Source organism: Leucoraja erinacea, unplaced genomic scaffold (genome assembly GCF_028641065.1).
Source record: "Leucoraja erinacea ecotype New England unplaced genomic scaffold, Leri_hhj_1 Leri_335S, whole genome shotgun sequence".
NCBI lineage: Eukaryota > Metazoa > Chordata > Chondrichthyes > Rajiformes > Rajidae > Leucoraja > Leucoraja erinaceus.
The window spans coordinates 123,821-137,003 of record NW_026576236.1 but is presented as its reverse complement, the minus strand read 5'-3'; the positions used below and the strand labels follow the sequence as shown (position 1 = coordinate 137,003).

General features: G+C 42.8%; 1 protein-coding gene across 1 annotated transcript; it reads left to right on the top strand.

Annotated features, from left to right (window-relative positions):
• Nucleotides 1-238: 238 nt before the first annotated feature.
• LOC129693537 (golgin subfamily A member 6-like protein 26) lies at nucleotides 239-12,705 on the top strand (the record flags this gene model as incomplete). Its single annotated transcript, XM_055630341.1, has 8 exons — nucleotides 239-352; nucleotides 2,123-2,456; nucleotides 3,975-4,090; nucleotides 4,680-4,797; nucleotides 5,339-5,430; nucleotides 7,886-7,980; nucleotides 10,865-10,973; nucleotides 12,012-12,705. Coding segments are annotated over 8 exons (1,029 nt in total), but the record flags the coding sequence as incomplete, so codon positions are not given.
• Between the last annotated feature and the right edge of the window lie 478 nt (nucleotides 12,706-13,183).

Genomic DNA, 13,183 nt, shown 5'->3' with positions numbered 1-13,183 from the left:
GTACTTCAGTACACGTGACAATAAAGGACCATTAAACCATTGAATGCAAATTAATGATTTCATCCCGTGATTTCATTAATGATAATTTTAATTTTAATGTCTTAATACCAAGGCGGAGTTGAAGACCTAACTATTGGTGCACTTGAATTACAAATGTTGTGTGTGTGTGATTTCCATACTATGTTGCCCAGTTTTTTATCACTATTAGGAGATATTAATCACTTGTTAACTTCCTTAGTTGCTGGAAGACTTTAATGAAAAACTCTGGGAAAAGGAAGAGGAACTGCGAGAAACAACACAACACGTGGAAATACTGCAGAAAAATCTGGAAAGGAAAAATTGTGTGATAGTGGTAAGGAAATCATTGTTTGCTGCTGTGTGAATCTCTATTACAGGGCGGCGTATTACTTCTATTACAGCGTAATCTCTATTACTTCAGCGGTGGGCGTGGTGCGGGTGAGTGCTCGCCAGGGCTCGCCGGAGGGGAGCGCTCCGTTTTGCTGAAGCCGCGGTCTGCAGAGCTCCAGCCGGCGCTGCGTCCGCACCCTGGGAATCCCTCGTGGGGATCTGGGGGAAGAAGAGCTCCAACTGCCGGCCCATGGCCTACTTCTACCGCGGGCATGGTGGGGACTTACCATCAGGAGCGGGGATCCCTGGAGAGGAGCTCTGACCGCCGGCCTTGCAGTCTGCGGTGCTTCTGGCTGCGGCGCAAACTATAAATCTCCGACCGCCGGCCTGTGGCCTACACCAGCCTGAAGCCGCGTTCTCCGGTGGGGAGGCAGCGATTCAGGAGTCTAGGACTGTTAAAAATAAATTGGATAGTTATATGGACGGGAAGGGAATGGAAGGTTATGGTCTGAGCGCAGGTATATGGGACTAGGGGAGAATATGTGTTCGGCACGGACTAGAAGGGTCGAGATGGCCTGTTTCCGTGCTGTAAATTGTTATATGGTTATATGGTTAGAGGTCATAGCATCAGAATTAAAGGGTATCCTTTAGGAAGGAGATGAGAAGGAATTTCTTTAGTCAGAGGATGGTGAATCTGTAGAATTCATTGCCACAGAAGGCTGTGTAGGACTTCAGTGGATATTTTTAAGGCAGAGATAGATAGATTCATGTTTAGTACGGTGTCAGAGATGAAGGGAGTAGAACAGGAGGAAGAGATAGATGATTGGATGGTGCAGGAGACTTGATGGGCCAAATGGCCTAATTCTGCTTCTATCACGTGACCTTATGATAACTGTTTTAATTTTGATGACTACTTGACAAATCCATTTTGACAGCTTCAACTTTTCTTGCTTATCTGCTTGGCTTATTCATTTCATTCATTTAATGTTACTTTAGAAAGCTGCATTATTCTAAGCTTAATGGGACTGTCCCACAGGTGACTTTTTATGCGACTGCAGGAGACTATGCCGTCGTCACATGATCGCCACATGTTCGCAGGTGGTTGTTGGAAAGTCACCTTCATGGACGTGAGGAGTTCCCGCATTCTGAGAACTCGTCGCGGCATCCTTATGGTCGCCGCCATTTTTTCAACATGGAGAGTAGCGAGAATTCCCGTGCCATAGGTCCTAATGGGTTTCCAGGAGGTCGAAGGTTCTCGTAGGTTATAGCCGGTGCAGACCGGTGAATTTCATTGGGAAAAAAAACGTAAACAGTAATTTTCAGAAGCAAAGAAAACTGACCGGTAATGTTAATGTCCGCCGAGCTTCACAACCGTGGATCTCTGGCTTCTTAAAAGTTGGCTCCACTCCTTTTTCCCCATTCTCTCCCCCCCCCTTTTAAAGGACTTACTGTCCATGGGCTTTAACCTTCGTAATTAGAGCGCAAACCTTCCTGTTCATCGCGGCATGTGTATCACCTTGGCTTTGCACCATGTGAATTTCACTCAGACAGTTCCTCCCCTGCTTGCCCTGTCTCCCGCCTGCATAATGGGCTGGAAAGGAAAGTGTGTGTGTGTGTGTGTGTGTGTGTGTCACTCTGACAGTCGCCGTTCCAGTTGCCGGTTTATCAGGTGACTGCCGGCAACTTGACAGACGCCTGACAAATCGCCTAAGTGGAACAGGCTCCCTCCCGAAAGTCTTTTTCGTTTAATTTGGCTACTTTTTAATTTTTTTAGGAGTTAGTTGAACATGTAAGAAAGCTTGAAGATAAGAATGAGGACCTGGACAACAAGTATTACGCTGAAGATTACGCCAGCCATATCAAGATCTGTGGTTTGAGGGCGACCCATGAAGCTGAATTAGCAAATCTCAAAGGTAAACACAGCACTCAGCTCTGTAAAATCAGGGAGAAACATGCACAAGAAACATCACAGAAAGATCAGTGCTGTTTACAACTTCACAAAGATCTCCAACATTTAAGACCTCACGCCAAGTTCTGTGCACCCCTTGCAGAACAGGCAACTGGTTCTTTAAATTATTTCACCGAACGGAAGATTAACGAACTGGAAGGTAATTACTCAAAGTTGACCTGTTAATATTTTTGGCCATAAATGGTCCTACCGCAGATTTGTACATCTGTCGTCTCGTGGTAGGGAGTAGGTTTGCCCTAAAATATTCTAGCATTAGAGGAATGGAGTGGATTTTATGACAAAACATCACTTCATTTTTGTTTTGCCGTGTAATTCTCTGGTCCCTGTAACCTCGTGAGATTTTGTGTATGCAAATTGGTTGCTGTAATTCCCATATTTTATCACTGATCACACTTAAAAATATACTTCATTGGTTGGTAAATGGGTTGGTACATTGATTGATCAGGAAAAGTAGCGTGTAATCTAAGTTTTTTTCATTCAGGTATTCTTGTCAGATTCCTTGATCAGAAGATAGTGATGTTTAAAGGATTCAATAAAATAATTCTTTGAGAAGCATTTGTAAGAGTCTGCCAAATGGCTGACAGGAACACACAGTAGTCATTTGGACAGATTCGTACAGATGCTTTTCAAAACATTCTCTTCTTGAATCCTTTAAACATCGCTATCACTGAATTTTCATTTTCAGAGGATGCCGATAGTTAAAACATGACATGGTGAAGGGCGGCCTGGTGGCGCAGCGGTAGAGTTGCTGCCTTTCAGCGCCAGAGACCTGGGTTTGACTCCGACTGTGCTGTTTGTCTGTACGGAGTTTGTATGTTCTCCATGTGGGTTTTCGTCCAGGTGCTCCTGTATCCTCACACTACAAAGACATACAGGTTTGTAGGTTAATTGACTTGGGTTAATGGTAAATTATCCCTAGTGTGTGTAGGATAGTGATAGTGTGCGAGGATCATTGGTCGGCACAGACACAGTGGGTCGAAGGGCCTGTTTCCACGCTGTATCTCTAAATAAAATCATTTGAAGACATTTTACCATTCACAATGCACTTGCCGGAAATGGTACATCAAAGTATTTTAATTTCAAATAGCTTTTAAATGAGAAGGCCACAGAGCAACCATGACACTTCATTATCTCCATGAATGTCTTATCTCTGTGAGACTTGAGCTGTGTTTGCATGACAGTTTACGGAAGTGAGGGTGAAACCAGGGACAAGGTAGAGAGACTATATTCAGCAGCAGAAGAGGATATTCATTTGGAATAATTTAAAATAAATAAGGGTTTTAATGGAGCCAGTGAAGAATGATCATTTTGTTTGTTTTGGGATTCAGTAAATTTATACCTTAATTTCCAAAATGTTGAGGAGACACATTTTCTGTGGAGCTTTATTCAAGCTTCTAATCATTTCTCACTAGTGATAGTTAAGGAATTTATCATTGGATAAATATGTAAATGGAATTACCATTGTGCCTGAGCAATCTTCAAGCTTAATGAATTGTAGCATTTCAAGGATATTTGATGATTTCAAATGCTGGTATTTAGTAGAACATATGATTTTCACTGATTTCCATTAACTGCTGTGGAAACTATTGCAAATTGTGGAGGTATTGCTTTTTTTGCAACAAATATCAGATTGTTTTTTCCTTTCTCTTTCTAAAAGAACAAGTGAGGCTTCTGAAGCAAGAGGCGGAAAGGTCAGAGGACAGATTTGTGTCAATGGAAGCTTCATACCTGTTGAAAATTGAACAGATCCAAGAGGAGCTGGACAATGTACAGGTACCCCAAATATAAGTCCCTTGCACCTGGTGACGATTAACTGAATATTGATCTGTTTGCCATTTACCTGGAATGAAATGACTTCATCTTATCAAAAAAGGAAAATTGATGGTATGATATACCGTGAGTTGTTGAAGCATTGTAGGAACCAAATTTTTTTTTTACACACAGTTAGTTATGTACATTGTAGATTTTCAATCTGGGCTCAACTGTATGAAGGAGTGCTTCCCTACATTTCACTGCTCACTCCATTCCATGTAGAACCCCTTTCTGAAGAGTAAGTGACATGGGATAGATGTGAGCCTGCAGGAAAATTCAATCATAAAATAGTTGTGGTAGAATGGAGCTGTCAGCAGTGGCACATTAAAAGTATAATGCATGCTAAAATTACTTAGAGAGTCATACTGCTCAGAAACAGGCCCTTCAGCCCAACTTGCCCACCATTGACCAACATGCCCCATCTACACTAGTCTTACCTGCCTGTACAGTCATAAAGCAAAATATTGAATCTAGAATTTGAATGGTGGCTATTTCACAGACCACTAGAAATCCCTTGGCTTTAATTGACACTAAACTTATTTCTGCCCAGCTTGTACCTTCTCAGAAGCTGCTGCTGGAGCTCCAAGACGTAGCAGAAGACTTTGAAGAGGAGAATGAACAGTTACACCAGAGAGTGAACTGGCTGCGACACGTCGAGGCACAAAATGGTGTGTGTATAGTATGACTTTAATTGGGTAAGAAGGAACTGTGGATGCTGGTTTACACCAAAGATAAACACAAAATGCTGGAGTCAGTGGGTCAGGCAGCATCTCTGGAGAAAAGAATAGGTGATACTTTGGTTCAAGACCCTTCATCAGACAGGGAGGGGGTAATTAGAGGTATGGGGATGTACAGAATAAAGCAGAGCCTGCATCGATGACTCAGGTAGGTTGGAGCTGACAATGGTCCATTGTTGGCTGGGGATGAGGTGATAATGAAGGAATACAAATGGTGAAATTAGCAAAAGGACTAGGGTGGGGAAGATACGGGGAGAGAAAGAGAGAATGGAAGGGTTATTTGGTTAGAGATCCTTCATTCTCTTGTGTAAGAAGGAACTGCAGTTGTTGGTTCAAACCGAAGATAGACACATAAAACTGGAATAGGTCAGCAGGACAGGCAGCATCTGTGGAGAGAAAGAATGGGTGACGTTTCAGGTCAGGACACTTCCTCGTTTTCTTTATTTAAATGGTGATATGTGTTTTCTTACAGAGAATCTTCAAGCAATATTGGAGCAATATGAGGAGCAACAACACGAAATGCAGGAACAATTAGAACAGGTTACCAAGGGAGCAACTTCCCAGGTTGGGAGAATTTCAGATGCATTTAATTTATCCACATGCAATCTTAATTCCAAGTGTGCGCATTCTGCACAGATTCAACAGTCTCAAGTATCCTGATATTTAATATTACGTTGCATTTTATGTTGCTTATTCAGATTTTTTTTTTTAATGGGTCATTTAAGTAATCTTTTATTTTGCTCTTTTCTATTATCATCCTTACCTTTACATAGAAACATAGAAAATAGGTGCAGGAGTAGGCCATTCGGCTCTTCGAGCCTGCACCACCATTCAATATGATCATGGCTGATCATCCAACTCAGTATCCTGTACCTGCCTTCTCTCCATACCCCCTGATCCCTTTAGCCACAAGGGCCACATCTAACTCCCTCTTAAATAAAGTCAATGAACTGGCCTCAACTACCTTCTGCGGGAGAGAATTCCAGAGATTCACCACTCTCTGTGTGAAAAAAGTTTTCCTCATCTCGGTCCTAAAAGATTTCCCCCTTATCCTTAAACTGTGACCCCTTGTTCTGGACTTTCCCAACATCGGGAACAATCTTCCTGCATCTAGCCTGTCCAACCCCTTAAGAATTTTTGTAAGTTTCTATAAGATCCCCCTCCTCAATCTTCTAAATTCTAGCGAGTACAAACCGAGTCTATCCAGTCTTTCTTCATATAAAAGTCCTGACATCTCAGGAATCAGTCTGGTGAACCTTCTCTGCACTCCCTCTATGGCAAGAATGTCTTTCCTCAGATTAGGAGACCAAAACTGTACGCAATACTCCAAGTGTGGTCTCACCAAGACCCTGTACAACTGCAGTAGAACCTCCCTGCTCCTATACTCAAATCCTTTTGCTATGAATGCTAACATACCATTCGCCTTCTTCACTGCCTGCTGCACCTGCATGCCTACTTTTAATGACCGGTGTACTTTTGGCTTGATGCTTGCATCTGAGGGGTGCTATTTGCTTCCACACCAGATAGTTTCTGTATGCCATACCTAGCAATGTTACAACATTTTGAGATATAAAAAATCAAGTCTACAATTTATCCCATCAGATAAAGCATAAAAAGGAGTTTAATTTGACACCCAATTCACTTTCATATATTCAGTATTACAAAAGTTATGACCATTTTCATACACTGAAATTAGCATGTTGTTCCCTATTGCTTTTCCATTGATTTAACTCAAAAGCTGTGATCGAGGACAGTCAAAAGCCTGTAACTTTCTTAAAAATTAAGAGAACTGAATGAAATTTTCAGTTATTATAAATTGAAGCATTCTGAAACAAATATGAAACAATCTTACTTGGATAACCTGAAATTAAAGCATATAATTAGTTAGTTACCTAATGGTAGCTAATTACAAAATTCAATTACTAGATGTAAACATCTATCCATTTCTTAAGAAAAGGTTAACATTTTTAAATAGCCTAAGTGACCAATTAACACAAGAATTCACAATGTAACATGATTTTTAAATCTCATTGTCATGAATTTATAAGCCAAATGGAAGGAATTTTATGTTTAATTCCCGTAAATTAATAGCCATTTTAATCATCTTGCGAATAGGTTTTTGTGGAACGCGATCGATTGGAACGTTGCGATTGCAGTGAATTTGAACCCCATATTGGCAGGAAAAACACTGCCGGTTCGTATGGGGCCAAAATCACATTATCGCCAAGGAAAATTTGATTAGTCATCCTAAGAAGGAAGTTTATATGTAAAATAGACGACTTACAATTTGTTTTGTCCCCTACGTGAGATCCGTCCCGTTGTAAGCGTCGACAGTGTTATATGTCAAAACAATCTTTCTGCAGCAACTTAACAGCCTGAGGAAGTTTGACTCCGACAAGCAGGAGAAAACGGCATTTTAATCCCCCACCCCCCCCCCCAAGGCGCCAAATTCACGCACACGGCCAGTGGCAGAACTGCAGCGCTGCTGAAGGTAAGTATTGTAACACCGCTACAATACCACACACCTTGGACATGGAGAAAATCTACTGAATTAACTAGTCTGGTTGGGGAAGCAACAGAGTGTTTCCAGACTTCTTAATCTAGAGTAACTTTACCTATTTATATTATACGGTCATGAAGAATAGGAAAATTAGGTCATTCGGCCCCTCAAGTCTACCCCACCATTCAATCATGGCTCAAGGTAGAAATCAATGTTTAAGCACAATCTTACAAGGTTCTATTTAAAAGAGCACTTTCATTTCCTAATGGTGCACGGAAACAAGCCCTTGCATCAATGAATAATTTGAGCAGGATACTAAATCTCAAGGTACTAAAGATCAAGCCATGACATTGCTCATTAATGGGACTTGTACCTCAGGATGCATATGATGACTAAATATTTGTGTTTTTATTTATTTTTTAATTTAAAAGATTCCTAGATGGACACAGCAAAGATATGTTGTAATCTTGTTTTGCATTCATGTGTGTATAAAGATTGAGCACTATTTTCATTTTGCAGGAAAAGGAAGAACTGGAAATCCTTCCAGAAGCAACACAGCAGGAGCGCAGAGAACAAGATCCGTCCTCCTGCAAGAATGAATTGGCTGAGCTAAGGTTTGGTTCGACTTGAACTGGGATATCAGTTGCATTTCTATTGTGCCATACGATCAAATGGGATTATCCCTTGATGCTTTGGCTGGCAAACAACGTTTGAAGTGTCGATGATGGTAGCAAAGACGGCAGTCAATTTTCGTAGGGTGGTGTCGTAGAGCCACAAATTATTCAACTCCTTGACGATGGAGAATCCGTCTGGTTAAAGGAGGACATTCAGTTTTGAATGGCTGAACGGCTTTCATATGGTTTGTTTTAGATTAGTTTAGTTTAGGGAGAATCTAAATCCAAGCTGACTATCAACACGCATTTGGGATTGTTTCAGTTCAATACGCTTCCATTCGGCATATCATCAGCCCCAGGGATTTTTCAAGGGTTTATGTCACAAATTCTAGACGGAATTGAAGATGTGGTGCGTTACTTGGATGACATCCTCATCTCAGCCCCTGGCAGGCAGGCACATGATGAAAGGTTGGAAGTGGTACTCAATGCCTTGAGACACACAGTGTAAGAGTGAAGGCACAAAAGTGTGAGTTCTATTAGAACTCGGTAGAGTACTTGGGTCATAAGATGTACAAGGATAGTCTACACCCCACCAAGGGTAAAGTTGATGCAATCCAGAACACGCCCACTCCCAGAAACATATCTGAGATATGATCCTTTTTAGGATAAGTGCATTATTGTGGGAAGTTCGTGCCATGTCTGTCCACCTGTTTACATCCCTTGAGCGAGATCTTGAGAAAAGATGTACCATGGAAGTGGACACGTGAATGTGAACAAGCTTTCAAATCATGTAAAGCTCAGTTGGTAGAGAGTACAATACTTGTTCATTATGATGTCAATAATCCAATGAAGTTAGCATGTGATGCTTCACCATACGGTGTTGGTGCTGTCTCTCATGTGCTAGTAAATGGAGAGGAGAGGCCTATAGCCTTTGCTTCTAGTACACTCAGTTCCAAATAGAGCGAGAGGATCTTGCATTAATTTTTGGCATTAGGAAGGTTTCACAAATACTTGTATGGTAGAAGGTTTGTAATCGAGACACATCACCAGCTGTTGACAGTGATCCTAAATCCAAAAGCACACATACCAACTGTGGCAGCAGCCAGAATGCAAAGATGGGCATTGATATTGACTGCATACCAGTATCAGCAATGCTGACGCCATATCTAGATTACCTTTGGAATCGGAGTTTACCCCAAACAGAGAGAATGTGTTTTATTTCTCTCATGTAGGTGAGTTAACTATCACTTCAGGGGACATTGGGAAGGCTACTCACACTGACAGACTTTTGTCAAGAGTGCAGGAGTATGTTACAAATGGATGGCCAAACAAATTGCCGGATTCAGAGGCAGAACTGAACCCATTTTTTGTACGTAGGAATGAACTCTCAGTAGACCAAGGGTGTGTCACGTGGGAGCGAGAGTTGTAATCCCTGAAAGATACGGAGTAAAATTGTTAGGAGATCCTCCTGATCAGCATTTGGGAATGTGTCTCAAAGAGTCTAGCTAGAAGCTATCTATGATGGCCTGGTGCAGAGTTAGATGGACAATAATTGTTCATTGTGATTGATAGTCACTCCAAGTGGATAGAGGTGTTTCCAATGAACAAAACGACATCCAGCAAAACAATTTACATTTTGCGAGGATTGTTTGCATCCTATGGATTTCCAGAGGAAATGATGTCTGATAACGGACCTTAATTCTGTTCACAAGAGTTTGAGTAATTCATGAAAGGGAATGGTGTAAAACACACTAGAGTCGCTCCATACCATTCCGCTTCAAATGGAGCAGCAGAACGCACAGTGCAAATTTTGAAGTGTACATTAGTCAAACAAGTGCTGGATCCAAATCCAAAGAAAAGCCATTTGTCTCTGTTTCACAAACTGGCTAACTTGAGATGATGAACTAAGGAGAGGTTCTGCAGAGGAAGCATTGCTTGTAGTTGAATTGTCACTGAGTTGAATGTAGGTTCTTGTTTGCTAACATGGTAATAAAATGGCACATCCATTTCACCCATCACTTATAGCAACCTTGGAAAAATAAGATGTCATTAGTCTTTGGATACACTAATGACATCTTATTCTTCCAAGGTTGTTAAAAGACACACGTTAGTTACTTTAGACTTTAGAGATACAGCATGGCAACAGGCCCTTCGTCCTACTGAGTCTGCGCCGACCAGCAATCATCCCGTACACTAGCGCAATCCTACACACGAGGGACAAATTACAATTTTAACCAATCCAAATAGCCTACAAACCCTCACATCTTTGGGATGTGGGAGGAAACTAGAATACCCGGAGGAAACCTACGCAGTAACAGGGAGAAGTTGCAAACTCCACACAAACAGCACCTACAGTCAGGATTGATCCTGGGTCTCTGGCGCTGTAAGGCAGCAATTCTGCCCCCACTGTTACTTGATAGAATCTGAAGAACCATGTGTACACAATGTGCGTGGAATTACAGAATTCTGCTTGTAGGAGCACTGAATGATTTATCCATTTAATTCTCCCCTCTTTCCTCTTTGAGATGCGCCCTTGAATTGTTTTATAAAAAATATATTATTATTGAGTATTTTTTTACCACTTTTTTAGGGAATATAACCTAGGTCAGTTTGCTGAGTGAAAAATAATTTCTCCTCCACTTCCCCTGGCATTTTTGCTAGTTTCTATACCTTTGCTTCCTCCAATTCAAGAAATGGTCTTTCCAGTTTGGCTCCGTCAAACCGCTTGTAGAGAAATCCACAGACTGTCGAAAGCAGCTGCTTCAAAGTCCTTGGAGAAGATTCCTTGAAAGCCGTGTGTTCTTCCCAGCCCTTGGTATCGATGACATTTCTTTGAGAAGGTGGGGTTACTGTGTTACTGTTTATACTGCTGTTTTCTTTCCAGACATGTCAGACCAGCGCCCAGGAAGCAAACAATTGACAATGAAACACACGAGGAATATGAGGAGGCTTTTGAGAATGACTCAATTGAAAAGGTGGTGGTGGCACGGAAGGTGTGTATTGCCAATCAATTCATCGTTTTCTAGTTGTAGTCTAATTTTCTGATGTTTTACACTGCATCGTGCCCCTAACACCCCACCCCAGTGAACAGGGCAACTCTGGAAAACCTGCTTCCATGTACATACTAACTAATAAATAGGATACATAGTACATCGGTTTGGAGTGGGTGATTCAGGCATCAACACAGAAAACCTGGCCTGGTTTCATTGTCCAGCCTCGAGGTCTGCACGTGGTGCCCCTCCCCTCACCCAGCAACAACTCCTCTCCTGCGAGACATGAGGTGTTTGAGTTACTCTCATGTCGCACTCACGCGAATGGGTTTTCAAATGCATATCTCTAATCTCCCTGTTTCGGTATGAAACAGTGCAGTGAATACAGGCCAAGGTGTAAGCCAAATCTCGAAATGAATGCAATAAATTTAGTTATCTCATCTTAACCAAAAGAAATTCTTAAATGTAGAGACACCTTTCTAGGAATACAGAGAGCAGGAAAAAACAGCTGATGAAGGTTTATCTTTCCCCACCTTCAGCTTGCTGTATAGTGTAAGAATGGATACGTCACCCATCACCAAGGAATCCAAGACTAACCATGGAAGCACTGTCATTTTCTGATTGACTGTGACAGAGGATTGTTTAGAATCTAGACTTCCTGTCCAATAGTTCACCAAGGAATCCACATTGCTTGTTTGCTCATAGAATAGTGCATTCATTTGGTCCGTTGTATTGAAGCCGCTGCCACCCATTCGTACATTATAATGCGGATCTTTATAACATGATAAGTAAAAACAAATCTTCACATCTGTACCTTGGCATTTTACTAATTAGTTTAATTCTGAAAGAACTAATTAGTTGAGGTTCATAAGTGATGGGATAAGAATTAGGTCGTGTGGCCAATCAAGTCAACTCCTTGATTGAATCATGGCTGATCTATCTCTCCTTTGTAACCCCATTCTCCTACCTTCTCCGCATAAACTCTGACACCTGTATTAGGTTGATGTTAATTAGCTATTGACATCAGTTTCTGTTTTGCAGGCGAAGAGGCGAGTGAATTTTTTCAAACGTATATTCACCTCTCGAAAATGAAGACTTCACGATGCATGTTGGTGTTGAACCGGCCGACCCCTGTACGGAGCCAGTTCAGGGCGACCCACTCGTTCCAGGGCATGTCCGAGCCAGGTGTGGCTGTGGTGTTTGGTGCAACAGTGAATTGAGGAGGTCGGGAAGTCTGTTCCCAGCTGGTTCTCCAAGCTCCTAGTGTGTTGAAACCGGAGCCACAGAGGGTGGCTGCGTGACGGTAGAAGGGGCGATCAGATGACAGGCGTTGAGGTCCCAGTTGCTGTGAGTCCTGGGCGAGGTGGTGCAAAGGATGTTTGGTGTCCGAAGGGGCCTTGCACACCAGCCTGTGGGTGAAGTACTCTCTGCGAAGCTTGGCGGGTGCGATAGCTGCGAGCACCGGCAGAAGATCCGGAGTAGGACGTAGGCAGCCGGTGATGATCCGCATGGTGTCGTTGAGGATGGCGTCCAGCTTGCTAGTATGAGCGCTGCGGCATCATGCTGGGGCGGTGTACACAGCGGTGCTGTACACGAGTGCAAGAGACCGGTTCAGAGAATAGATATCCAGGCGCCCCATGATGATCCAGCCAAGCAATGCAGGAGGTACACAAAATGCTGGAGAAACTCAGTGGGTGCAGCAGCATCTATGGAGCGAAGGAAATAGGCAACGTTTCGAGCCGAAACCCTTCTTCAGACTGATAGCGGGTGGGGGGGGAAAGGAGAGAAGGAATGAAAAGGGGAGGAGGAGGAGCTCGAGGGCTGGGGGATGGGAGGAGACAGCTCGAGGGTTAAGGAAGGGGAGGAGACAGCAAGGGCTAGCAAAACTGGGAGAATTCAATGTTCATGCCCCCAGGATGCAGACTCCCCAGGCGGAATATGAGGTGCTGTTCCTCCAATTTCCGGTGTTGCTCACTCTGGCAATGGAGGAGACCCAGGACAGAGAGGTCGGATTGGGAATGGGAGGGGGAGTTGAAGTGCTGAGCCACCGGGAGGTCAGGTAGGTTATTGCGGACCGAGCGGAGGTGTTCGGCGAAACGATCGCCCAACCTCCGCTTGGTCTCACCGATGTAAATCAGCTGACATCTAGAGCAGAGGATGCAGTAGATGAGGTTGGAGGAGATACAGGTGAACCTCTGTCGCACCTGGAATGA